We start from the raw sequence: 25,515 nt of genomic DNA, 5'->3' as shown, positions 1-25,515 counted from the left end.
CAATAAATGCTTTTTAATATAGTTGTCTGGTCTTGAATTCTAAATTTATTTCTACCCTATTAATGCCACTTGTATGGAAATTGCAGGTATTACTCTAGTGAAATATCTTGACATTCAAGGACATTGGAACTTCTCTCTGTTTTCCCATCCTTGGTATCTCAAGCTAGGTGTTCACCGACTCTTGTTTCTTTTCTTGTAAAGGAGGGTATCACGTAGACATGGGGGAGTCATTTATAGCAACATCAGTCTGCATCTGAATAAGCTCAGAGCAGGATTCACTTGATGGATGCCTTCAACCCATACTAGTTCTGAAAGTTTCCAAACTAGATGTTGACTTTAGAGATTGTTTAGTTCAATGCCTTCACTTTACAGATGAAGGAACTGAGATTCTGAGGACTTGAAAGACGTGTTGGAGTCATGGATCTTTAAATAATAATGCTAAGACTAAGAGCTAAATATCCAGACCCCCAATTTGATATAGTTCCCACTAGAAGAATGGGCAGTAAAAAGTAAGTTGACTACACTAAAATGGTTTTGGGGGGGAGGAGGAGCTTATTAGGCAGTGAGGGGGCTAGGCTGTATCTTTTGAGAATTTTACCGATATCGCTTATGGTAGACTTAAGTGCTCGCTGCTATTTTATAATTTATATTAATTTGAGCAAAGTTTTGGCTGCTTTCTTTGGGTGAATATTCTCATTGGATAAAATGAGTGTATGATGATAAATGATGCAGTTCTCTGGGTGCACTTCAACAGAGAAGCAAAAGTAACAGACTTCAAATAGAAGGCTTAGAAAAATTGGGTATGACAGGTAACAATACAGAGGAACAGTGAGAAACTGTCCAGCTTTTATCTTCACTGGAAAGTGGAAAGTTAAGAAAGAATCCGTCCATTGGAGCTAGTATGGATCAATCCTTTATGAGAATATTGATGATAGGCAATTTAGATGCCTGCCTTTTAAATGATAGAAAACTAGAAAGTTTACACAAAGTACACACACACACGCAAAATTGTTTCCATTACAGAAAAATTAAGGAAGCTAATGAAATTGAGGTTGTTATCCTGAAACACATGAAGGCTAAAACAATTTAGGTGGTATTTTTAAAGAAATTAAATTCTTCAGAAGAATAAAGGGCTCTTAAAAAGAAATGTCCATCTCCTCTATATTTTCACACAAAGCAATTCAGGAAAAAAATATGAGATTAAATAGAAGGAAGAAAATTCAGTTATACTCTAATAACAATTAAATATTAAAAACAAGACACCAAGAGCCATTGTAGAATCCCTAGCCCCAGAGATGGTTAAAAAGGAAATTAAAAGTAATTTTATTCGAATGATTTAGGCATACGCCTGTTTGAGCAAAGGGTGAGTCCAGTGACCTCCAAAAACCTTGCTAAAGCCTATGATTCAATAACCAAGCGTTCTACTAAAGGCTATTTTGTGAGCCCTGAATATAATATACTTTAACTAATTATACTTGTTTCCTCCCCTCAGGATTCTTAAATGACTTTCTCTTCCTCCTGTTGATTTCTCATGTTCATTTATGTTTATAGAAAAAAAAAAAAGAGACCGAATGTAATATAATATTCACTTAGATTTCCTGGCTCATGAGCAACATTCAGATGGAAATTAAGACACTTCAGGGATTTGTGATTTTAGGTAGTAGCATTATTGACTTGCTTCTGCAAGCGGGGATTTCTTACCTATTTTAAAATTCACCAGATCTTTGTTCTAAATAACTTTCCCTACAGTGTTCAGAGTTGATTTTTGTTGTTGTTGGTAATGAAACAACATATCTGAGTAGATTTTTTTCAGAAAATTAATGGGTGCTATAATCAAAATGCAGAGATAGAAAAGGTCCCCCAAATCCTAGGGGTACTACTACCACTGCTCCCCTACTAAGCATTGTTACCTTAAAATATCTAGTTTTATTTGGAAAATATTAGCTTTTTTTCTGTCTATATTTTTAAGCGTTGACTTATAAGTGATGATGGTCATGCCTAGGTTTGTATGAATTTTTAATTTCTCACATTATTACTTTTTGGGTCAATTGTTTCATTAATTTGGTTAGCTCAATTGGGCACGGTTTTTTGTTTGTTTGTTTTGTTTTTGTTCCTTTAACAGAATATCATTTATTCTCTGATATTTTTCAAAGACCGCTGCTGTTTTGAAAAAGTTTTGTAAAGAAGAGGCAGGGTATAAAAGCCGGTGATCTCTTTGAATAAGTGAACATACTTATTTCCCTCATTCTTTCTTGTTCCAGGTTTCCAGATTAAGCCTTTCACATCACTGCGCTTCCTGTCAGAGCCTTCCGATGCCGTCACCATGCGGGGAGGAAATGTCCTTCTAAACTGCTCTGCTGAGTCTGACCGAGGAGTCCCGGTTATCAAGTGGAAGAAAGATGGTGTCCACCTGGCCTTGGGAATGGATGAAAGGAAGCAGCAACTTCCAAATGGCTCTCTGTTGATACAAAATATATTTCACTCCAGGCACCATAAGCCAGATGAGGGACTTTACCAATGTGAGGCATCTTTAGGAGATTCTGGGTCAATTATTAGTCGGACAGCAAAAGTTGCAGTAGCAGGTAAGTGGATTCTTCCTTTTTCTCCTCCTCCTTCTTCATCTCTTCTTATTCCTTTTTTGGGGATAAGAAAATCATCTTTGCAGAAACAGTATACATTTTTAAGATAAGGAACAATGTAAAAAAGATATATGCGTATTCCCTCATGGTTTTGACTTGCTTTCTCTTTAATTGCTTGGAAAACAGTAGAAGGATCTCAACAACTAACATAGCATTATGAGATTTTTAGAAACAAAGACTATGCCAAATTGTTATACTACCGGTGTCTGGGGGGAGGACTTTTCATTATTGAAAAATATTAGAAAAAAATTATTTCCTAATTAATTCCATTTTACAGAATCACTAATGCTGAAATTTTGCAGAGCTTTTTTTTTTCTTTCTTTCTTTTTTTTGTGCCTTCAGAGCAGTGAATTTTAATTATAATGGCTTGAACTGCAATATATAGATTTCCAAATGAGAAATAACAATTTGCTATTAAACCAAGAGGGCAGCCATTTGATATGGGTTTCTTTTCCCAGGTCCTGTTTCATCTAAAATCTAGAATACTGATAAGAATTAAGACTCATTTTCAGCAATAACATGTGCTAGGACAATTGGACAGGACCACCACTCCAGCACACATTCTTCTACCAGGGTGTGAGGAAGTTAAAATCTGCAAGAGATGTTCTTGTCAGGTGACAGCATAAAAAATTAGATTTTATTGATATGCACTTACTCCAGAAATCCAGTTTTGTGCCACAAAAGAGTATCACAAACCAGACTGTGCCTGAGCAAAGATGTCTTAGCGGGCCGGGTCCTCACCTAGAGATAAGTGGCCAACCATCCTGCTTGAACCGGGACTGAGCTGGTTTTAGCATTTGAAAATACCATGCCCTAAGAACCAAGCCCTCAGTCTCAAGTAAAACTAGAATGGTTGGTCAGCCCACCTGGTGGTATCCTGCCTGCTTTAGCAATGAGAGGCCGAAGCATGGTTGCAGAAAGTCCTCTTTACTCAGCAAAAACGTGAGGTGGCATTCTGATCATGCAAACCAAGGCTATCAGCCCCCTGGGTCCTTTGAGTGATGGATGTCTGGAATTTGACTGATGAGCATAAAGTGTAGAGAGGACTGAAAGTCTATGTTAATTATGATTGATTAAAAGGAACAAGTAGAATAAGCCCGGAGGATTAAGGTAAAATCTGCTTTCCCAGAATATTCCAAGGGAAGTGGAAAGGGTGCTAAGGTAGTTCTGACAATTTGAATGACCTAGGCTGGCGTTTTGACACCCTATTCTAAAAGGCAGATGCAATATGTGCTGTTAATGAAAATGACCGGATGCATTGTGGTTTCAGTTTCCCTGCAATCTAGATTCACTTTTACGTGCTCTGTTTCAATGGTGAAATGAAGAATGATCCCTTACCTGTGAGATATTAAAACAAAGTGGCTTCAACTTTCCTATTCTGTAGAAGGATAGGTGGGCCAATTCAGTCACTGAGTTACAATCTAATATTAGATAGTATCATTTCAAGGCAATAAGGCTGTTCACAGCATTTTAAACACTTACCATGCTGTTTGGCAACACAGCATACATCAATGTTATGTCTGTCGAGGTTAAGATTGCCAAACCACTGGAATGCACAAGGGGCATATATCTTCCTTGTAATAAAGACCATGGGCCTGATTTAATCTCATTTTTAAAGCATTAGCAGTCAATAAACCAGTCACCTCTAAAAGGTAACAGTCAGCTTTGCTTGAGTGAAAAAACAAAACCAAACCCCCCCCCCAAAAAACCTGTTTTGTACCCTCAGGTGTGGTGTAGAGTCCATTTATTTTTTTATTTATTTTTTTAATTTTTTTTTTAAAGATTTATTTATTTGACAGAGAGAAACACAGCGAGAGAGGGAACACAAGCAGAGGAAGTGGGAGAGGGAGAAGCAGGCTTCCCGCCGAACAGGGAGCCCGATGTGGGGCTCCATCCCAGGACCCAAAGGCAGACGCTTAACGACTGAGCCACCCAGGCGCCCCTGTAGAGTCCATTTAAAATAATGACGCCTCTCTTCCATTTTTGCTTTCTCAAAGTGTCTTTTGAGAAAAAGAAATGTGGCAAATGGAATCTGTCTTTAATCAATCAGAGCATTTCATGCCGTGATCTTGCCATGCACCATTCATCCTGTTTTCTAGGAACTTCTCACATACTCTTCAAACTCTTAAACCGAAGTGCACACTCAGCTGAAGCAGGAGGGGGAGTAGGAAAGATAAACCAAGGGCTACCATCCCATCCAACATCTTATTAAAAGTTTCCGTATAGCGCGCCTGTGTGACTCGGTTGGTTGAGCTTCCAACTCTTGATTTCGGCTCAGGTCATGATCTCAGGGTTGTGAGATGGAGCCCCCAGTGCTGGACATGGAGGCTGCTTGAGATTCTCTTTTCATCTGTCCCTCTGCCCCTCCCCTCTTCTCTCCCTCTCTCTAAAAAAAAAAAAAAAAAAAAAAAAATCTCAGCGTAACAAGCTACTGACTCTTGGCATTCCTGGTAATTGTGAGTTCTATCAGCAAGGGCTGTTATTCCATTTGAAAGCAGCGTGGCCTGTACTGGCTGAAACTTGGGAATTTTATCTGTATCCAGTTAGCTCTAGTCTAAATGGTGCAATATTTCTCTGCCATGGATATTTCTGTTTAGCCTTCTAGATTGAGACTTTTAAAGAGAGAAGCAGAGCCAAACTTTATCTGCAAAGCTTCTCCTTCCCTTCTCCTCTCTATACGTGTCAGAGTGTTGGGCATGTTTAGTAGTTATTCATTAGATATTTGTTTTGCCAGTGAATGCATGGAGCTTTATGCAATATATGGAGTGGTTTCCATTGTCAGGGAGTAAGAATTTCTGTCCCTTTCAAGGGTCCATCTAGCTGGACTAAGAATCAAATTGACATAAAACAGATTAACAGGAGAAAATAGAATTTAATAGCATGCATACAGGGAATCCACACAGACATGGGAATTCCAAAGACACTCAGACAAAATGAGGTATATATGTCATTCTGAACTAAGGAGTAGGGGTAGGGGTCTGGGATTTCAGAGGAAAGGAATGCACTTCACAGGGCAATAAGAAGGAGAATAGAAGTTTGGTAATTAGAGGTTTGTCCTGCCATATGCGTGGCAGAAATTTTCAAATAAAATTTATTTCCACTAATAACCCTTGTTCTGGGAAAGACCTCCAACTGAGATTACTCTGTATAATTAAGGGAGGGGCAAAAGTTTCTCTTGAGCCCATAGGGTCTCTTTTCCTTTCTGCTCAGAATAATCTTCATGCCAAAGTGGTCCATGTTGGGGCAGCTTGCCCTTGGCTTCTGCACTGTCAATGTCATTTTTGTTTTCCTCCTCCTCGACTTCTCTCTCTCTCTCTTTCTTTTTTTTTTTTTGTACTCAATGAGATTAAACTTACCTACTTGATGGACAGAGTTGGAATAATTTTATTTATATTTCAGTAGTCGATAAATTATTGGAATAATTTGATTTATATCTCAGTAGTCTATAAATTACTGAACTACTGAGGACTTTGGAAGTAGAAGGTGGACTGGACTGGAATATCCATATGCTACTTAAAAAAATAAAAAAGGCATGTGCCAATTCCTCATTCCTTTTGATACCCATAACATCAAGATGAGCTTGCATCTGGCCAAGCACATTTTTCCTACTCCAGATGTTGCCAGCTGTCTGAGCCTCTGGATTCTCTTCTGTAAAATTGACATAATAACCTACCTCCTAAGGCTGTGCTGGCTTTTAAATAACATTTAGCATGTAAAGCCCTGGTACAGAGTAGATTCTTATTCAATGGCAGCAGTAAGAGTACAAATAGACCTAAAAATGGATATTATGATGTTATTACAATTAGTATTATTAGGAAATGACAACTTTGAATATTCCTTGTGATGATATAGAACATTTTTGGAGGGGTTGGGAGAGAAAGAAATATAGGCTACAAATCCTGAGCTATAAATATTGTCATCTTGGATCAGATATCTGCTTTTGCAATCTACAAGCACAAACTGGCAAGCCTGAATTGAGTTTTTAAAAAGTTGAATCTATGCAGTTTGTTGGCAAGCTGTGCCAAAATCTGTTTGATTACAAGATTCATTTTTCACAACTTGATCTAGTGTTCTGTCCATGAAGCCAATATAATTTGTACTGGTCAGACCAGGAGTTCTAGATCATGCAACAGCTGTTACCATTTCAAAAAAAGATGCCAGGCAATCTTCTCCACGGAGCCTCCTTAATGTCCTTCCAACTGAAAAAGATTCACTGAAGCTAAGTTCACTGGAGTTAGTTGGTCTAGACAGAGAGTTTACCATACCTCCCTCTCCCCTGGGGGACAAGGGAGTCAATGCCAGTGTGGAAGAAAATCATATCACTGCAGAGCTCCTCTGAATAATCATGAAAGTACCATCTTGTTTATTTTCCCTGACACCACCACCGCCCATCCGCCACCCAACTCACCCACCCAACCACCCAGCTCCTTTGCCCACCCACTACCCCTGCAGGACTATGTGGGTCACAGTTGGAACCTAAGTGCTACCTCTCCTTATATTTACTCTCTTGGGGATGTGGTGGGATCCACTGCTCCTCCTCCTCAGGTAAAGGGACGCTGATTGCAGGATACATCATAGAGCATTTGCATCTAGGTAGATTCTTCTTTTGTTAATTTTTAAGCATTTACATTTTGACTATTAAAACTGCTGACTTTTGTATAATATTTTCCTCTTTGTACAGTATATTCATATGCATTAGCTCATAATGCTCGAAAAGGCTCTGTGATACAGATACCCAAATTTATGGAGAATAAACCAAAAAAAAAAGGTAGTGACTATCTACAGGCAGAAACTAGAACCTACATTGTCTAACTCTGGCACATACTTATTCCCTTATCACTTTGCTTCTCAATCTGAGGACTATATATAAGGACACTGTAAATAGTTTCTTACCTAGTCACTTATTTTTAACCAATAAAACTCTCCAAAATATAAACTAAGGGAAAGTAATAGTCATTGTCATAATAATAATAATAATACAATAATAATAGGTTTTATTTATCCATTTAGTCCCTTGAAAATATCAACTCCCTGTGGGAAAACACTGTGATTTGGTTGTTTTCTTCTAAAATGAGATTTTGCCACCATAGCTATACATTAAATGATGACACATGATAAATCTCTCCTAAAGTATAGAGAACATGTAACTTTAAAAATAAGCTTATATGTACTCTTTATAGGGCCAGGATTTTTCTTATCTTTTAATCTCTGTAAGTGGTTTTATAATTCAGGCTCAGTTTGCATTTTTTTTCTTTCTGTTCCTTGAAAATCAAGGAAATAAAAGGCCAACTAAATTGCCTTTACTTGAATTGTTATTTCATTCAGGAGCATATTTTTTTTTCTTCCCTATTACAATAGATGTTTCAAGATGCAAATTGTCACACACTGCTTTTAAATAACACAGGCATTATAATTAAAATTCCCCTGTGTTAAAAAAAAATAATTAGTTACTTGAGGAGTTGTTGCAGTGAATTCCCTTCCAGAATGCCTCCCATTTAAATGAGTTATGAAATAATTAGTGAAAGCATATTATCGTGAGAGAAGCTAGAATCACCTCAGCTGAATGGAGCATTTTGTGAAATGATAATCTGACCTTTATGTTTTTACTTAAAAGGAAACAGAAAAAGGAGCTTGTCTTAAGAGAAGGGAGAATAAACTACCTTGCCTCAGGTCACTCAAATGTTATATAAAGGTAACAGCAAGAAAAATGCTCATATTCCTTTTCTCTACAGGAACAAATATAAGAATCTTGCCTAGAAGGTCAAGTTCATCTGGTCAAGCAGTTTGGAAAATATATCCCAAGGCCTTTGAATACTCTCAAAATTCTATTTTGGGAAGGTGCAGTTACAGAGCAAAGCTTTTTTATTTTAAACCAATAGGGATAGTATTTATTTTCAAACAATAAGTAGTAAAATAAATTGTTCAGATTCCATAATTTTTAATGGTCTTAATTATCTCCAGTTAGCTAAATGTTCCTATTGTTTTGTGGTTAAAACATGAGAGAGAGAAAAAATATATATATATATGAAGGAAATGTGGTGTTATAAGTAATTGTTGTATGCATGCTAATCTTACAATTTTCTTTTAATTTTATTGCTAAATAAAACTGGGATAATCACCAGCATTGCCCCAATGCCTCCTTACCCGCATCCTCCCACACCCTCTGCTTAAATAATTGCATTTTAAAGAATAGGTTTTTAGTTGCCTCCTTCCTAAGTCAGTTAACTCTGCAATAAAATTAAAATAGAAATATATTCCTGAAAAATATGCACAGTAGAAAGACATCTTCTACATTATAAAAATTACAAAAGAGAACTTGACAGGGCTTTTTATAGTAGAAACATCAACAAAATAAATTTTTAAAATCTTCCTTTCATTTCCTTTTCTTTGTTATGAATTCTAATTCATGTGACAATGGAAATAGCTAATTATTCATTCTAAAAATCATTATCTTAAGAGCACTGTTTTATTTTGTTTTTTAATTCAAACCTTAAGCTAGCTACAGTGTGATTCTTGCTGGTTCTATAATAAAAATGAAGGAGTAATATTTAAAATAACTCAGTGATAGTAACAGAAAACTCTTTTGCATTCTAGAAGACCCCTTTGAAATACAAAAGCTTGATTTTTTTTTTTTTTGATAAATGTCAGGCCTAACAAAGACTTAAATCAGAGTAAGTAGATAGCTCAGGTGGCATCATAATAAATCTCTGATGAAATTATGACTGATAATAAATTTAATAAAGCATTTTTACTTTTATGAACCTATCACTGGTTCTGGTTTTTTTCCTATTATATTTTTATGTCCATGGTAAAATGTATTATTTAAATGGAATGTTACATAAAGACCTTTGAATTGAGATATTTATATTAGATACAAAGTTTTTCTACAAAGTAAGGAAAACTTTAAACTTAGGGGATATTCTAGAACTATGTTAGTTAAAAGAAATCATAGAAAATCTTAGTGTATGTAGTCCCTAAATCATTTTAAACTTTTCCTGTTAGAATGTAGATGAAAGTACTGTTAGTGAAAGCCCTTACTCATCTCCCTTTAGGAAATTATTGTTTTTTTAATAGTCTAATCTTATACTTAGAATCTATACATATTCTGTAATAAGCAGTCTAACCCATTGGCCATTACTCCCATAATTGTTAAAAAGCCCATTATTCAGTAGCTGTGAGAATTAGAATAAATCAGAAAAGTTGATTTCTAGCGAATAGGGAGCCATTGGGATACATGAAGGAGCCTTGTATTCTTGATGCAGCAAATAACTTGTTTTGGACCTTGAATCCTGAGTTTAGCATAAAACAACAACAAAACAACAATGATGGATATTTTTGATAGCAAATAAATAAGCAGGGTAGGTCCCAAATCTACACAGTAGAATAAACGCTGGGAATAAACACACACACACACACACACACACACTTACATAATAAATAATGTAATATAGTATTAATATATTTAAAACTGCTCCTCCCACTGCTATAGTTGAAAATTCTTTAGAGGCTTTTTTTTTTTTTTTTTGAGGCTTTCTATTAAAAGACAAAAGCTATTGCCTTAACCCCAGAGCTTAGTGTTTTCCACTGAAAGGCAGGTTGGAAACCCTCTCAAAGCATCTGAGAAGCTGCTTTTGTTCACACAATTCATTTCAGGTTCTTAACTGGGGCTTGTCTCTAAATGCCTCTTAGGTATGGATATAACTGCTTTCACTGGACCATATAGAGCTCTGGGGCTGTAATACTGTAATTGGTAATAAGAAATATATATATGGCCTTCATCCTGTTTCTGACACTGAGCTCCTAAAACCCTGGGTACTTCCTTAGTCCTGAGAACTATTAAGGTCTTTTTATATGTTAATGAGGTTGACTTTGGGATCCCACTCAAGGATAGGACCTGGTTAGTGGGAGAAACAACCAAGTGATTAGAGGGTTGGAACTTTCAATCCCACCCCCTTGATCTCCTAGGAGGGGAGAGGGGCTGGAGGTTCAGTCAATAGCTAATGGTCAGTGACTTAGTCAGTCATGCCTATATATTGAAGCCTCCATAAAAATCCAAAGAAGGTTCCAAGAGTTTCCCAGTTGGTAAACATGTAGAGGTGCTGAGAGAATGGCGCCTGGGATGGGCATGGAGGCTCTGCCCCCTTGCCCCACACTTGGTCCTGTATCTCCTCCTTCTGGTTGTCCCTGAGTTATACCCTTTGATGATAAGCCAGTGATGTAGTAAGTAAAATATTTCTCTGAGTTCTGTGAGCTGCTCCAATGAATTAATCTAACCGGAGGAGGAGGTGGTTGGAACCTCCAAGCTGTAGCCAGTGGGTCAGAAGCACAGATGAGGGGCGCCTCGGTGGCTCAGTTGGTTAAGCGACTGCCTTTGGCTCAGGTCGTGATCCTGGAGTCCCGGGATCGAGTCCCGCATCGGGCTCCCTGCTCGGCAGGGAGTCTGCTTCTCCCTCTGACCCTCCCCCCTCTCATGCTCTATCTCATTCTCTCTCTCAAATAAATAAATAAAATCTTTAAAAAAAAAAAAAAAGAAGCACAGATGAAAACCTGGGTTTATGACTAACTAGCCTCTGAAGTGGGGAGTGGGGGGGGCAGTAGGCCTGAACCCCTAGCCTGTGGAATCTGATCTGTCCCCAGGCAGATAGATGTCAGAATTGAGTTGAATTGTAAGAACACCCAGTTGATGTCCAGAGAGTTGTTGGTGCTGCAGAAAAACCTCTATGCACTGGAATTGGGTTCAGGAACCCAAAGTAAGGACTTTAATTTCCTTAAGGCAGTGAAGCCTGGGGGTAGTATGACTAATTGAGAATCTAGTAAGCAGGGGTCAGAGTAATTGCATGTAAGTCATTCCATAAATATCGGTGCTGGGGGGGGGGATATATATGTGAGAGAGAGAGAATCTGTATTGTATTGTCTGCATGTTTTCCATTATGATCTTTCAACAAGTAGGTTTATATTGTCTATATTCCAACCTAGGTTGTCCAGAGATATTTAGACATAAATACACACCCTAGAGACAATATGCATACACTCACACACCTTTCCATTTAGATGGCTCTTCCTATCTACCCTCTATGTCTTAAATCCATTGATGAACACCATAGTCATAAAACCTACTGTTTGATTTATAGCCCCTCTACTTTTGTTGTTCTATTATGCACATTGTTAAAAATTGTATTTTACCCCCCAAAAAATCATTTTCATTGTAACCCTAAAGCTCTACCACCCTTAAAAGGGCTGCTCATGAGACTTCATTTGCTGAAATTTCACTTGGAGCATTTCACCAACTAGGAGTCTATTTAAGAACGTGTGTTAAAGATTAATAAAGCCTCTATATAATTTCAACACTATGTTTCAATGCTGGCTGATTTTATTGAATTGGATTTTTGTGGCCCCTGTTGCAAGGAGAATTCATCTCCAAAGGCTGGAACATGGCATAAAAAAGTAGTATTCCTTTGATGCAAGCATTGCTTCCAGGGGCATCCTTGGGGTCCCATAGGGCATTGGGTACTTCATGAGCAAGCATCGCAGCTTTTTCTCTAAGGTTTTTTCAGTTGAGTCTCAGCCCTGGAGGTTTATATATATATATATATATATATATATATATATATATATATATATAAAATATATATATATATGCCTCTTTAAAACTCTTAGCACCAATGCTGTGGGATCAGCACATCTTCCTGAGTAATCAGAGTTAATGAAATAATGACTGCTCTACAAAGTACATAGGTAATATTCAAGGTTTTGACTTTATTCTTTCATGATATTGAAACATAACACCTCTTTTTTTTTTTTAAGATTTTATTTATTTATTTGACAGAGAGAGAGACAGCGAGAGCAGGAACACAAGCAGGGGGAGAGGGAGAAGCAGGCTTCCCGCTGAGCAGGGAGCCCGATGCGGGGCTCGATCCCAGGACCCTGGGATCATGACCTGAGCCGAAGGCAGATGCCCAACGACTGAGCCACCCAGGCGCCCGAAACATAACACCTCTTAATTCTCACTTATCCAAAGTCTGCAGTAAAGTCTGCCATAGCTTTGTAGAGCTTTCTGTGGACTAACAAATGTTGGGACTCTTCCTCCTCCCTCTGAGAACGCATGTGAACTGCCAATTGGCAGGTTACCCCAGTTGGTGTTTAACACATCATGAAAGTAAATGGTCATGACAGATATCAAAATATTGCTAGAGTTAAGAGATTCATGTTGGTAATCTGACTTGGATTAATAGCTACGTTTTTATACGAGTCTTGATTATTTATAACTGACTTAGAAAATTATCCCTCATTTTTTTTTTTTTTAATTTGAGAGAGAGAGAATGAGAGACAGAGAACATGAGAGGGAGGAGGGCCAGAGGGAGAAGCAGACTCCCCGCTGAGCAGGGAGCCCGATGCGGGACTCGATCCCGGGACTCCAGGATCATGACCTGAGCCGAAGGCAGTCGCTCAACCAACTGAGCCACCCAGGCGCCCCCCCCTCATTTTTTTTTTGAAGTTTATTCATTTATTTAAGTAATCCCTACACTCAGTGTGGGGCTCGAACTCAGAACCCCAAGATCAAGAGCCACATGCTCTCCGGACTGAGCCAGCCAGGTGCTCCCATCACTCATTATGATGCTTGTTGTCTGCTTGTGTTCGAAAATGCAGGCAGTCATCCTATTTTGCCAGAGGATTTAAATATGTTTTCTCCAACGCTAGGCTATCCTTTCCTTTTTCCCCCTGGATTTGTGTAAATATCTGCAGTACAAATGTTTCTTTTCTTTCTTTCTTTTTTTTTAAAGGGCTTTTGAAAGGCTCTTAGAAGGTATTTTAATGATCAGCATTATTTATGTTGCCTGTGAAGCTATGTAAATAATTCCATCCCTTTCTCCACCAGCACTCTTACAACTTAACATACCTTCAGAAAATGTGAATGCAATTATCAGGCAATGTTGCCCCAATAAGCGTGTCAGTGCTTTGGAAAGGAAACGTGGGGTGTAAAGCTGAGCCGGGCCAGTGACAATAAAAGGGATGTTTATAAATGAAATAACATTACAAATGGCACCACACTTTAGAGGAGGGAAGCAATTTGGTGAAGTGAAAGATGTTAAATGTTTTAATTTTCTTCTATGCCAGTAAAATCTTGTAAAACAAGGTGACATATTAAATTTTCTATACTACAGTGGCTACAAGAGCCTGTCAACGTTTTCATTATAAACTCCATTTTCGGAGCTTTGTGTAACTCGGCTTTAAGAATTCACTCTGGCCTGACATTTGGAGTGCAAGGTCTTACCTGGGGGACATGTGTTTCACATGTTTGAGGAATTATGAGTTTATCCATTTTTCAGTTTATAATGAGTAACCTTTTCATATTTTTTTGCTCGGCTACTGTGCCTCAGAAATTAGAAGCAGAAAGAAGGCTTACATGTGGTAGGTCACCAATGGGGGGAAAAAACTACAAATGTGGTCAGCACAGGTCAAGGCTGCCAGTTTTCATCACGAAGACTCCCAGTCATACTGGCCACTCTGCCTGTCCTACAGAAAGCAGAGAGAGCTCCACTCCACTGCCCTCAACAGTTTAGACTAAAGTGCTACCCAGGAGGTCTGCTATGCCACCTCTCTGCAGGGGAAACCCCAACTGATTGGAGAATCCTTAGTCCCTGGTCTGTTTATTTCCACATTCGTATTATTTCGTGGATGGCATAAGACCTTTTCCCTAAAGCTTTACTTTATTTTTTTGAATTTCGGTGTGGTTTGTTGTTAAATCTTCTTGGCGGTTGTGTTTTTTTGTTTGATTGATTCCCCCTCTGTCATATTTAGCACTCAGTAGGTACTTAGTCTATATTATTTAATTCTTTAATAATATAGGCACCCTTTGTATACTCAGAATGTCTACAGTTAAACCTTTGAAAGAACTACTTTTGGGGAAGGAAAGACCAAGGAGGCAACAGAAGAGAAATCTGCATGTTACCATTTGGAATGGAGCTTTGAAATGTCGTGAGGACTTACTACTGGTATGGCTTACATAAAAGAACAAACCATAAACTCCCTTCTAGAAGAGGGTAGAGTATCTTCAATAAAAGGTGTGGTATAGGGGCGCCTGGGTGGCTCAGCGGGTTAAGCATCTGCCTTCAGCTCAAGTCATGATCTCAGGGTCCTGGGATTGAGCCCCGCATCGGGCTCCCTGCTCAGCGGGGAGCCTGCTTCTCCCTCTCCCTGTGCCCCTCCCCCTGCTTGTGCTCTCTCTGTCTCTGTCAAAAAAAAAAAAAAAAAATCTTAACAACAACAAAAAAATAAATACAAGGTACGGTATCAAGTCTCCACTCACAGATTGAATTTCAGGAGAATTCCGGAAATCACCACTTTTGGGTATGTATTCAACATGATTTCACTCCCACCTAATTGTATTGTATTTTTATACAGCTGCCAAATTCATGTTAAAATGTGAGAAGCACCCAGTGTATAATCCCAACACTTACTTTTATGGTGTAAGGACCAACTTTGTGACACTTACCTAAAAAACAACAACATAATTTATGTCCCTCCCAACCACCCTGCATGCCATATCCCTTAGGAGGAGACTGAGGGACAGTTTAAATAATTCACCCCACAGCTAAGGAACATGCAAAGCAAGTTTGAAACCCAGGTCTTTTAGACCTCAAAATCACATTCTTTGCTCTAAGCCATCATGCTTTTTCTTAATGTGTACAAGGACATCTGTTTTTATTTGCACTTTTCTATCAGAATTAAGCTACGCCTAGCCCATAAGTGGCTGACATTTTCCAATGAAATGTGTTAGGAGATGCAGGCTAGACTCCAAATTAAAAAAAAAAAAGAGTGGGGGGGGGGCAAGGACTAAAGGACTCAAAGTAGTTTAAACCAGGAATCTGATTTCCTTTTCCATTTCTCTTGCCTCATTATCCTCTTTCTTCCCTCTTCCTGTAAGCCCCACTGCAGTGAATGATACCCCATCCATTGAGTTGTCCAAGACAGAAACCTGGGCAATTTACTTTTTCTCTCTGTCATCTACTTAAAACATTCTTATCAAATAGCGAGCCATGTCTAGTCTTTCTTTTTTTTTTTTTCCATGTCTAGTCTTTCTAAGAAACATTTTTTTTCCCTTTTAAATAGACTTACTTTTTTAGAGCACTGTGAAGTTCACAGCAAAATTGAATAGAAGATACAGAGAGTTCCCATATATCCTATTTCCCCACACACGCACAACTTCTCCCATTACTAACATTCCACATTGGAGTGGTACATTTATTCCAATTGATGAGACTACACCGAACATATCAATATCACTCAAAGTCCATAGTTTACTTAAGGGTTCACTCTTGGTGTTGTGTATTCTATTGGTTTTGACAAATATATAATGAAATATATAACTACTGGCAACCACTGATCTTTTTTTACTGTCTTAATTTTGCTTTTTTCAGAATGTCATATGGTTGGAATCATATAGTATGCAGCCTTTTCGGCTTGTCTTCTTTTACTGAGTAATATCCATTTAACATTCCTCCATGTCTTTTCATGGCTTAATAGCTCCTTTCTTTTTAGTGCTGAATGATATTCCATTGTCTGGATGTACCATGGTTCATTTATCCCTTCACCTACCAAAGGACATCTTGGTTGCTTCTAAGTTTTAGCAAATATGGATAAAGCTGCTATAAACATTCATACACAGGTTTTGTGTGGACATGAATTTCAATTCATTTAGGTAAATACCAAGGAATGGGATTGCTAGATTGTACGACAAAAGTATGTTTAGTTTTATAAGGAACTGGCAAAATGTCTTCCAAAGTAGCTGTACCATTTTGCATTCCCACCAGCAGTGACTGTGAGTTCCTGTTGCTCCACATCCTCACTATTATTTGGTGTCTTCAGTGTTCTGGATTTTGGCATTCTGTTAGGTGTGTAATGGTATCTTGTTTTAATTTGCATTTTCCCGATGACAGAGGACATGGGGCATTTTTCATATGCTTATTTGCCATCTGCATATCTTCTTTGGGGAAGTGTCTGTTCAGCCCTTTTGCTCATTTTTTGAGCTGTTCATTTTCATATTGTTGAGTTTAAGAGTTCTTTCATATTTGAGATGACAGTGCTTTATCCGCTATGTCTCCTGCAAACATTTTCTCTCAGTCTGTATTCTGTCTTCACATTCTCTTGATGGTGGCTTTCACAGAGCAGAAGTTTTTAATTTTAATGACATCCAGTTTATCTTTTTTTTTTTTTCATGGATCATACTTCTGGCGTCATCTCTAAAAAGTCACCACTATATCCAAGCTCATTTATGTATTCTCCTATGTTATCCTTTAGGAGTTTTATAATTTTTTGTTTGACATTCAGATATATGATCTATTCTGAGTAACTTTTTATAAAGGGTGTAAGGTGTGTCTAGATTCCTTATTTTTTATGTAGCTGTCCAGTTGTTCTAGCATCATTTCTATCCTTTCTCCATAATTTTGCCTTTGCTACTTTGCCAAAGATTGTCTCTCTATAACTGTTTATTTCTTGTTGTGTTTATTTCTATGTCTACTGGCTCTAACTTAAACAGAAGCCACCATCATCCGTCAACTGCTTCTCCTACAATTGTCTGTTAATTAGATGACAGTCTATTTTATATACAGAGGATAAAATTATCTTTTGAAAATATGTGAAGTTGTTCAATCATTTCCTGTGTTTCTAGGATCAAATCTAAACTGTAATGACCTAAAAGTCCTGCATGATCTGGCTTCCTCCTTCCATCCTTTCCTTCCACTTTTCTCTCCTTCCTCCACAGCCAACTTCATCCACTAGTTTCTATGCCATGCTCTAGTCATTATAATCTTTTTCCGTTCCTTGAGTAAGCTGTTTCCTCCCACACTGAGACTTGGAATATGGAGTCATTTCCTGGAGATCCTTTTTTCAGTTCCTCTTGGTTAAGCCCATTCCTATTCATTCTACAGAGTTCTGTGTGTGTGTGTGTGTGTTTTAAGAATTTTCTTATTTATTAAAGAGAGAGAAAGAAAGAGAGAGAGAGAATGAGCAGGGGGGGAGGGACAGTGGGAGAGGGAGATGCAGACTCCCTGCTGAACAGGGAGCCCAATTCGGACTCAATCCCCAGGACCCTGGGATCATGACCTGAGCCAAAGGCAGACGTTTAACCAACTGAGCCACTCAGGCACCCCAGAGTTATGTTTTGATGTCACTTTTTCTGGAATATCCATTGTTTTCTCTAGGGCTCACTGCTAATTGCTATCAGAGCACCATGCATCAAATGTCCTTCATAAGGATTGCTGGTTATAATTTTATTATTATTTTTTTAGCACCTGCCTACCCCACTAAAATGGAAGCTTCCTGAATGCAGGGGAAACCATGTCTGTCATCTTCCCTGATGTAGTCACAGTGGGCACAACATTACAGTGTCTTAGTGTCCATCCAGGGCTGTGGGCAGTAACCAAACATCACTGAGGTGTGGGAATTACAGGGCAGGGGAGCTGATGGTTAAGTCCCTGATTCCTAGATCCCAGGACTTCTCTGTTTATCTGGGTGTCAAGTAATCAAACCATGAGTCAAAAGATTTTAGTTATAGTATAGAAACAACCCAGACAGTGGGGATTTGGAGAGTCACAGGATCTTGGATTCAGAAAAGATTGAAATCTTCATATTGTAGTCAAGATATTTGTTCATGATCATAAACTGAGAGCATTAAAGTATTCAAAGTTCATCATCCACATCCTTCAAGGCCCCATAGTCCAGAGATCATTTGGTTCCTTTAGATGGTCCCTGACATGCCAAGGTGGGCAGGACAGTGAGTGTTCTTGGCCCCCCCTCCCATCCAGCCTTCACAGAGGGAAACTGGGGCTTTCATCTTTTCTGTTCTTAAGTAATAACTGCTTTCCCTTTCAGAAATGTTTCCCCGTTTCAAGCCTCAGTAGGCCTTTAAAAAAAAAAAGAGATTTTATATATTTATTTTAGAGAGAGAGAGAGCGTGCGTGCATGTGTGCGTGCAAGTGGAGGGGAGGGGCAGAGGGAGAAGGAGAGAGAGAATCTCATTCAGACTCCATGCTGAGCGTGGAACCCTACACAGGGCTCAATCTCAGGACCCTGAGATCATGACCTGAGCTGAAATCAAGATTTTGACCTAACTGAATGAGCCACCCAGGTGCCCCAACCCTCAGTGGGCCTTTTATTCAGTGTTGTCTGGGAAGAGCTGAGCCCTGGGTGGCCCAATGTCAGCATGAACAATAGGCCTCATACACAAACCTGGAAGCAGGCATGAGATGGAGACCATATACATATATATATTTTTTTCCAGTAAAGAAAAATTATTGTGCGTAAAAAAATGAATTCAATATTTAAACTAAATGGATAAAATGATACTTATTTTTCAGTTCTGTTCAATTTTGAAACTTATTTATTCAAATTAAAAAGCAATATGCCCAAGCCCCTTGTTAGCTGGTATTGCTGATTTCTCTAGCATGTTCTCCCTTCAGTAGCCACTAGGCTTCTTTCAGATGTTGGGTATAGTCTCTCTTTTTTACCCTGTACTCCAGGTGTGGACAGAGAGGCTGGAAACTTCCTCTACATAGACACACTAGCGAGCCAGTATTCAGAACCCAAAGATATTTTGGAGCATTGTATTCTCATGAATATTGGGATGGAGATGGAGACATTGTTTCAGAGAGCTGTCTAAGAAGTTTTCTCTTGGTATTTTATCTATTTAAAATGGGAGATAGGAATTTCTTTAATATCAAAAGCCTTCTGTAATGTTGATCTCTCTCTCTCTCTCTCCTCTTTCCTTACCTCTCCCATATTTTACTTAACTCCTAAGTGCAGTGCTTTTTAAGGAACTTGGTAAAAATACCAGGTCCAGGCCTTGTCCTTCTTCAGTGAAGCTATTTTCTTTATTAGCTTTCCAGATGATTCTTATATATCCCGAATATAACATGTATATTTTTTCAAGTTTATGAATAAAGCACCATACCTTGCTCTGTGATACCCCACTCTTTTATTTTATAATGTAGTTATTTATTCTGTGGTGTCTTCTTTTTACTTATTATAGTTGAATCTTTTTGGATTATTGGAAGTTATTAATTACCATATCCCCTTTATTAAATGGTATTGTAATGGCAAATACTTAAATAGATTGTAATTTTATCAATTCATGCTGAACACTTCTTGGTTAAGGAACTTCATGTTAATAGTTATTCTTTCAAGAATATCCTATTGTACCATGATTAAAAACAGTCAGTAAACCATGAATATCAGGAGAATAATAGCAAGAGGTTTGTGTGTATTGTGGGGCACCAGCAATTTATTTTTGAGAGAGACCCTGATTAAATGCATGTCTGTGGATTGTCATGGTTGGCAGAAGTGATGTGATGATTTGTGCTAGAGGTTTAATAAGTTTAGAGTTGAAAATTTATTCTGCTTTCATTCCCTTCCCTTTGGCTGATAGTTACTGTCTAAGATACTTCATCAGAGAAACTACTGTGGGAGGGCCTATTAAGAAGCTATCATGCAAAATGTAGAAACAGGTCTCTAGGGTCAGTAACATAGCTGACTGTATTCTCTATTTGAAAAGATAAAAGAGCTCAGTTTAGATAATCCCCTCCCTTCAAGGAGGTTTCAGTTCAGTACAGCTTCTGATCCATCACAGTGATTTTATTTTATTTTATTTATTTTATTTTATTTTATTTTGGGGGTTGTTTGTTCTTCATGATAAAGACTTAGCCAAAGCAGAAACTCCCCAAGGAATGAGTCAGCATTATATCTCTAATTTCTTGCTTCTAAAGGCAAAGTCATTATAATACAGTACACATCTATCTGTCTTGCTTCTCCCAGAGATTTCCTGCTTTAATACATATCCAAGTGTATGCAAATATTTTCATTGCCAAGAAAATGAATTTTGTGAATTGGTCCACTGCCTGGTTTTCAGAGTGCTTTGGGCACAATTCCTCGAAGGTGGATTGACTGTGTGGCCATGGATATCATGTCATGGTACTTCAAACCTTTCGTACTTTTAATGGGGGTAGCATCCCTACCACTTCCTCTGGGAGCTGCTGGGAAGAATGGCAGCAACTGGAAAGAACTTTACAAAGGGAAATAATTTCAATGCGAGAGTTAGGGTTTAAATTACCAGATCCCATAAATAATAAATAAATACATACATACATACATACATACATACATACTAGATCCCAGAAACTTAATACCTTTTGTATTAAAGCTTAAGCTTTCAGTTAGACATCTGAAACTAGGATTTTGGCCTTTCAGTGCCTAATATTGAAAATATTTCCTCTTACCTGATGAATACTTCATATCAATTTTGTGGTCCGAGTGCCAGTTAAGTTGGTAGCCAAAGGGAAGGGGTCATCTTTATATTTTATATATTTAACTGAGTTCCATTTGAAGATGACTTATTTACCAACTAAACTTTATTTCTTCCCAAAAACACTTGAGGCACTGATAGAAAAAGTTTGTAAGAATTGGAAGGTACAACCCCAAAATAATAAATAAAAAAATGTGGGGCATATGTCCACAACAGATTGCAACAATCTGTAGACAACAAAAGTCAGATGCAGGAGGGGAGAAATGAAGCAAGCCTGAAGAAGCTGCAGCCAACCAAATTTCCTTGATGATCATCTCCGGAGGAGCGGGGGCAGATAAGCGTACCAATTTGAAATTGTCAAAGTGATGTGGGACCAGAGAACAGTTCTGGAAAGAAAGCCCCGATGTTTGTGATATTCAGGCAAGTTAGGTTAGCTGTGAGCAGTGGTTCACAGAGTGGTCCCTGATCAGCTGTGTGATCATCACCTGGGAGCTGGTTCGAAATGCAAATATTAATGGGCCCTATCCCAGACCCATTGATTGAGGCTCTCTGGTGTTGCCTAGGGATCTGTATTTTAACAAGCCCTCCAGGTGATTCTGTTGCGCAATCAGTTTATAACCACTGGTCTAGAGCGCCCTGGGTGGATCACAGCCAAGGATGGTGTTGGACGGCCTGACAGAAGCTTGATTACCAAGGAGAACCCGGAGGTAGGAAGGAGGGGAAAAAAAGGGAGATGGGGAGGGGATATTAACAAAATATCCAATTGATTGTCTCTACAGCTGTCTTCTGCCCTACCCATTTGTGCAGAATACCTAACAAATAGTCACTACTTCATAAGTCAAACAGGAAGGGTCTTCTCTGAAAATATGAGTGGACTGTGTAGGGAGATCTAGAATAGCAAAGAACTCTGCCTTTTGGCATAGAGAGGTTCCTGGCACAATAGGGAGCTCCCCGGTCACTCACACAGCAAAGAATTTGACTCTGACAGTCTCTCCAACCTGCGGAGACCCAGGTAAATATTTCTGTTGGTTCACACTTAAATATAAATTCACAGCAAAGGGTCACCAACCATTTTAAGAATTCTTGCAACACGATAAAGGAAGGCAATGACAAACTTTAAAAATCAGAAAAATTAAGTAATTTCCAGATAATGCAGGGAAACAGAGTTTTTAAATAACTACTAATGAATAATCTTAGAGAAACTTAAGAAAACAATGTATTCATAAACCAGTAATAGTAACTCCAAAAAAGAAACAATTGGAGAAGAAAAAACAATCTCTTAAAATTTACATATAAACAGAAATTTTAAAAAATTGAAGGTTTGGAAGATGGAAGAGAAGGAACCTTTAAGACTTGTTCTCTTAAAAAGAAAGTTGGAAGGAAGCAAAGACAAGAGGATGGGGTCAAGATTTCTACTATCTGCCTAATAGGAATACCAGAAGAAAGAAAAGATAAAACGGAAGGGGAACACATTTAAAAATATATAAAATAGTTTCCCTGATATGTCTTCTAATTAAGAAGTCCTGTCAAGTGTTGAGTTAGATGAAAGAAAAAGGCTTACACTGAACCTATTACACAATTTGAGAAAGTGGAGGGATAGATAAGTTTCCCAAACAAGTTACCACCTGACTCAGCAAACTGGATGCAAAAAGATACAAAAGCAAAGCTTCTTATTTACTTTGGAAATTTTTTTTCCCCCAATCTAGGAATCCTTAAACATCCAGACTGTTGATCAGATGTAAGGATAAAATTAAGTCATTGTTTGGGATGCCTGGGTGGCTAAGTCAGTTAAGCGTCTGCCTTCGGCTCAGGTCATGATCCCAGGGTCCTGGGATGGAGTCCTGCATCTGGTTCCCTGCTCAGCGGGGAGCCTGCTTCTCCCTCGGCCTGCCACTGCCCCTGCTTGTGTGCTCTCTCTCTCTCTCTGACAAATAAATAAATGAAATCTTAAAAAAAGAAGATAAAGTCATTGTTAGATACCCAAGGGCTTAGAAATTACATATCTCGTACTTTTCCGAGGAAGTTACTTGTTGTAACCAAGGGAGCCAAGAACTAGAGAGTAGTTGACCAGCAGCTGGGCTGGACCAAGGTGAGTCCCAAAATGTGTCCTACACGTTTAGGCTCGGATTCTCCTGTTTTTAAAATATTGGTGGTTTTTTCCACCATGGGTTTTCTGCATTCATTTAATTTAAAAATTGCATTTAAAACATCATTTTATCTTCAAATTGAGGTTTTTGGTGCCCCATTAAAGTTTGCATGTAAGGCATCTGCCTCACCAATCTCATCAGCCCTGGCCCTGACTAGTGTGTTTCCCGAAGCTGCTGTAACAAAGTACCATAAACTGGGTGGCTTATGTCAACACATGCTCATTCACTTAGATGATGGAGACCAGAAGTTTGAAGTCGAGGTGTCAGCAGGGCTGTCTTCCCTCTGGAGGCTCTAGGGAGAATCTGTTGTTTGCTTCTTCCTGCTTATGTTGGCTCCAGGCGTGGCTTGGCCTGTGACTGTTATCAATCCACTTCAAATCCACAATAGCATTTCCTCCTCCTTTCTTAGGGGTCTTCTTTGTCCATCTGTCTCCAAACCCTCTCTACTTCTCTTTTATAAGGACAGCTATAATTGGAATTAGGACCCACATGGATAATCCAAGGATGATCTTCTCATCTCAAGATTCTTAATTACATCTATAAAGACACGCTCCCCCACCCCCCAATGCCCCCTTTTTTTAAAGAAGGTTTTAGGGATTAGGACATAGACATATCTTTTTTGTTGGGAGGGTAGTGGGTAAAATTAAACCCACTACAACTAGCAGTGGATGCAAAGTAAGAGAAAACAATGAAGGAACACCCTAGAAGAGCAGTTGACCAAGACAGCAACCAAGCCAGACTGCATCAGAAGGGATTTGGCAGGTTTGATGGAATGTTTGAAGAAAATGATATTATTAATGCAATTATTTTTTTTCTTTTTTTTTAAAGAAGAAATATAAATGCCTAGAAAAATTAAAAATAAGAGCAAAAAAAGTCATTATTGTGTACTACTTGGCCCATCAGGAAGCAATATTTACATAATTTTGAAAATGTAAACAGCATTTATTAATTTTGACCTTTTTGAATCAATGAACAAGACATTATCAAATCTATCCTGAAAGGGTAAAAAAGTATCTGGCACACAGTAGATGACAAAAAGGAAGAGTGATTTAAAAAATAAGCAAACAAAAACCAATGGATAGAGACAGTAATATTCTCTTGTTACAAACTATGAAGTCAGGAAATATCACTGAATAAAGAAGAAATAGAGTAATGGGTATTGTATTGTAAGTTTCAATGGTAACCAATATGGGTAATTTCAATAGCAATACACTGGAAGTGGAATGGTGGTATAAATCCTCAGCTATCATTTTAAGAAGTCAATAAATAATGTCTAAAATTTTAGATAGATCAAGAAACAAATACACCCCTGTAGAGATATGAAAGAAGCTACAAGGAGAGTTTTTATAAGTTTGCTATAGGGTACAACTAATGCGTTTAATATTAAGCCTTTTTCTTTGTTTTGTTTTTTTAAGATTTATTTATTTATGGGGGTGAGGGGTAGAGGGAGAAGAGAATCCCAAGCAGACTCCTCGCTAAGCATGGAGCTCAATGTGGGGCTTGATCCCACGACCCCGAGATCATGACCTGAGCAGTAATCAAGAGTCAGATGCTTAATCAACTGAGCCACCGGGGACCCTTTTCTTTGGTGTTTTACACATGCATTTAACACATCAAATAATTAAAGAACCCAAAACATTTTCTTGCATTCTGTGGTTTGAAAGTGTCTTTTAATGAATTGGGGAGTATCTTTTCATGAATAGAATTATTTTTTTAATGAATTTTAAATTCATTGCTATTTCACTACTTCTCAAACTCTGCAGATCATTAATTTTTTTTCTTAGGCATTAGCTAGTACGTTGGTAAAATACAATGAAATGAATTAATATAAAATAAATAAAAATAAAGGCATTTGATATGCAAACATAACTTTTAAAATGGGCCCAGTAGACATAAATTTTCCATGTCCAATTTTTATAAAAGTTTCTAAAAACTTCCTCTCATGTGTCTACTTGCCATGTGACATACTGGTAACAAAGTTGGCAGACTTGGGGCAATTTCAAGAGGAACAATTTGAGCAATGGCCTAGTTTTAACTTTTTTCTTTCTTCTTCTTCTTTTTAAAAAAATTCCCTGCCCGCCCACCTGCCTGGCTTCCTCCTTCTTTCCTTCCTCCCTCCCTCCCTCCCTCCCTTCCTTCCTTCCTTCCTACCTTTTTAGTTTTGCTTTTTCCTGTCTTGCTTAAGCAATCCTACCCTACCCCAAGATTGTCAAGATACTGCTTTATTATCTCCTAAAAGTTTTATCATTTTACTTTCTACACTTAGGCATTGACTGCGCCTGACTGTTGGATATGGTGGGAGGTAGGGTTTTAATTTCATTGTTATCTTATCAATATCCCTTTCATTTTTCCCCTTATCAGTTCTCTTCTGCCCCTCTATGGAAAGGATCATCCTTCTGTCACTGCTCTGTAGTGCCATATAGCATCCTGCTAA

General features: G+C 38.2%; 1 protein-coding gene across 1 annotated transcript in view; it reads left to right on the top strand.

Moving 5' to 3' along the window:
- The first annotated feature begins 1,295 nt into the window (after positions 1-1,295).
- Positions 1,296-25,515, top strand: part of DCC (DCC netrin 1 receptor) — a 773,306-nt gene continuing 749,086 nt past the window's right edge. The window contains exons 1-2 of the mRNA XM_044921252.1: positions 1,296-1,317; positions 2,262-2,582. Of these exons, the coding sequence (XP_044777187.1) occupies positions 1,296-1,317; positions 2,262-2,582 (343 nt within the window). The remainder of the gene's footprint in view (positions 1,318-2,261; positions 2,583-25,515) is intronic.

The sequence above is a fragment of the Neomonachus schauinslandi genome, chromosome 14 (genome assembly GCF_002201575.2).
Source record: "Neomonachus schauinslandi chromosome 14, ASM220157v2, whole genome shotgun sequence".
NCBI classification, from domain to species: Eukaryota; Metazoa; Chordata; class Mammalia; order Carnivora; family Phocidae; genus Neomonachus; species Neomonachus schauinslandi.
This window is presented reverse-complemented; position numbering and strand designations above follow the sequence as displayed.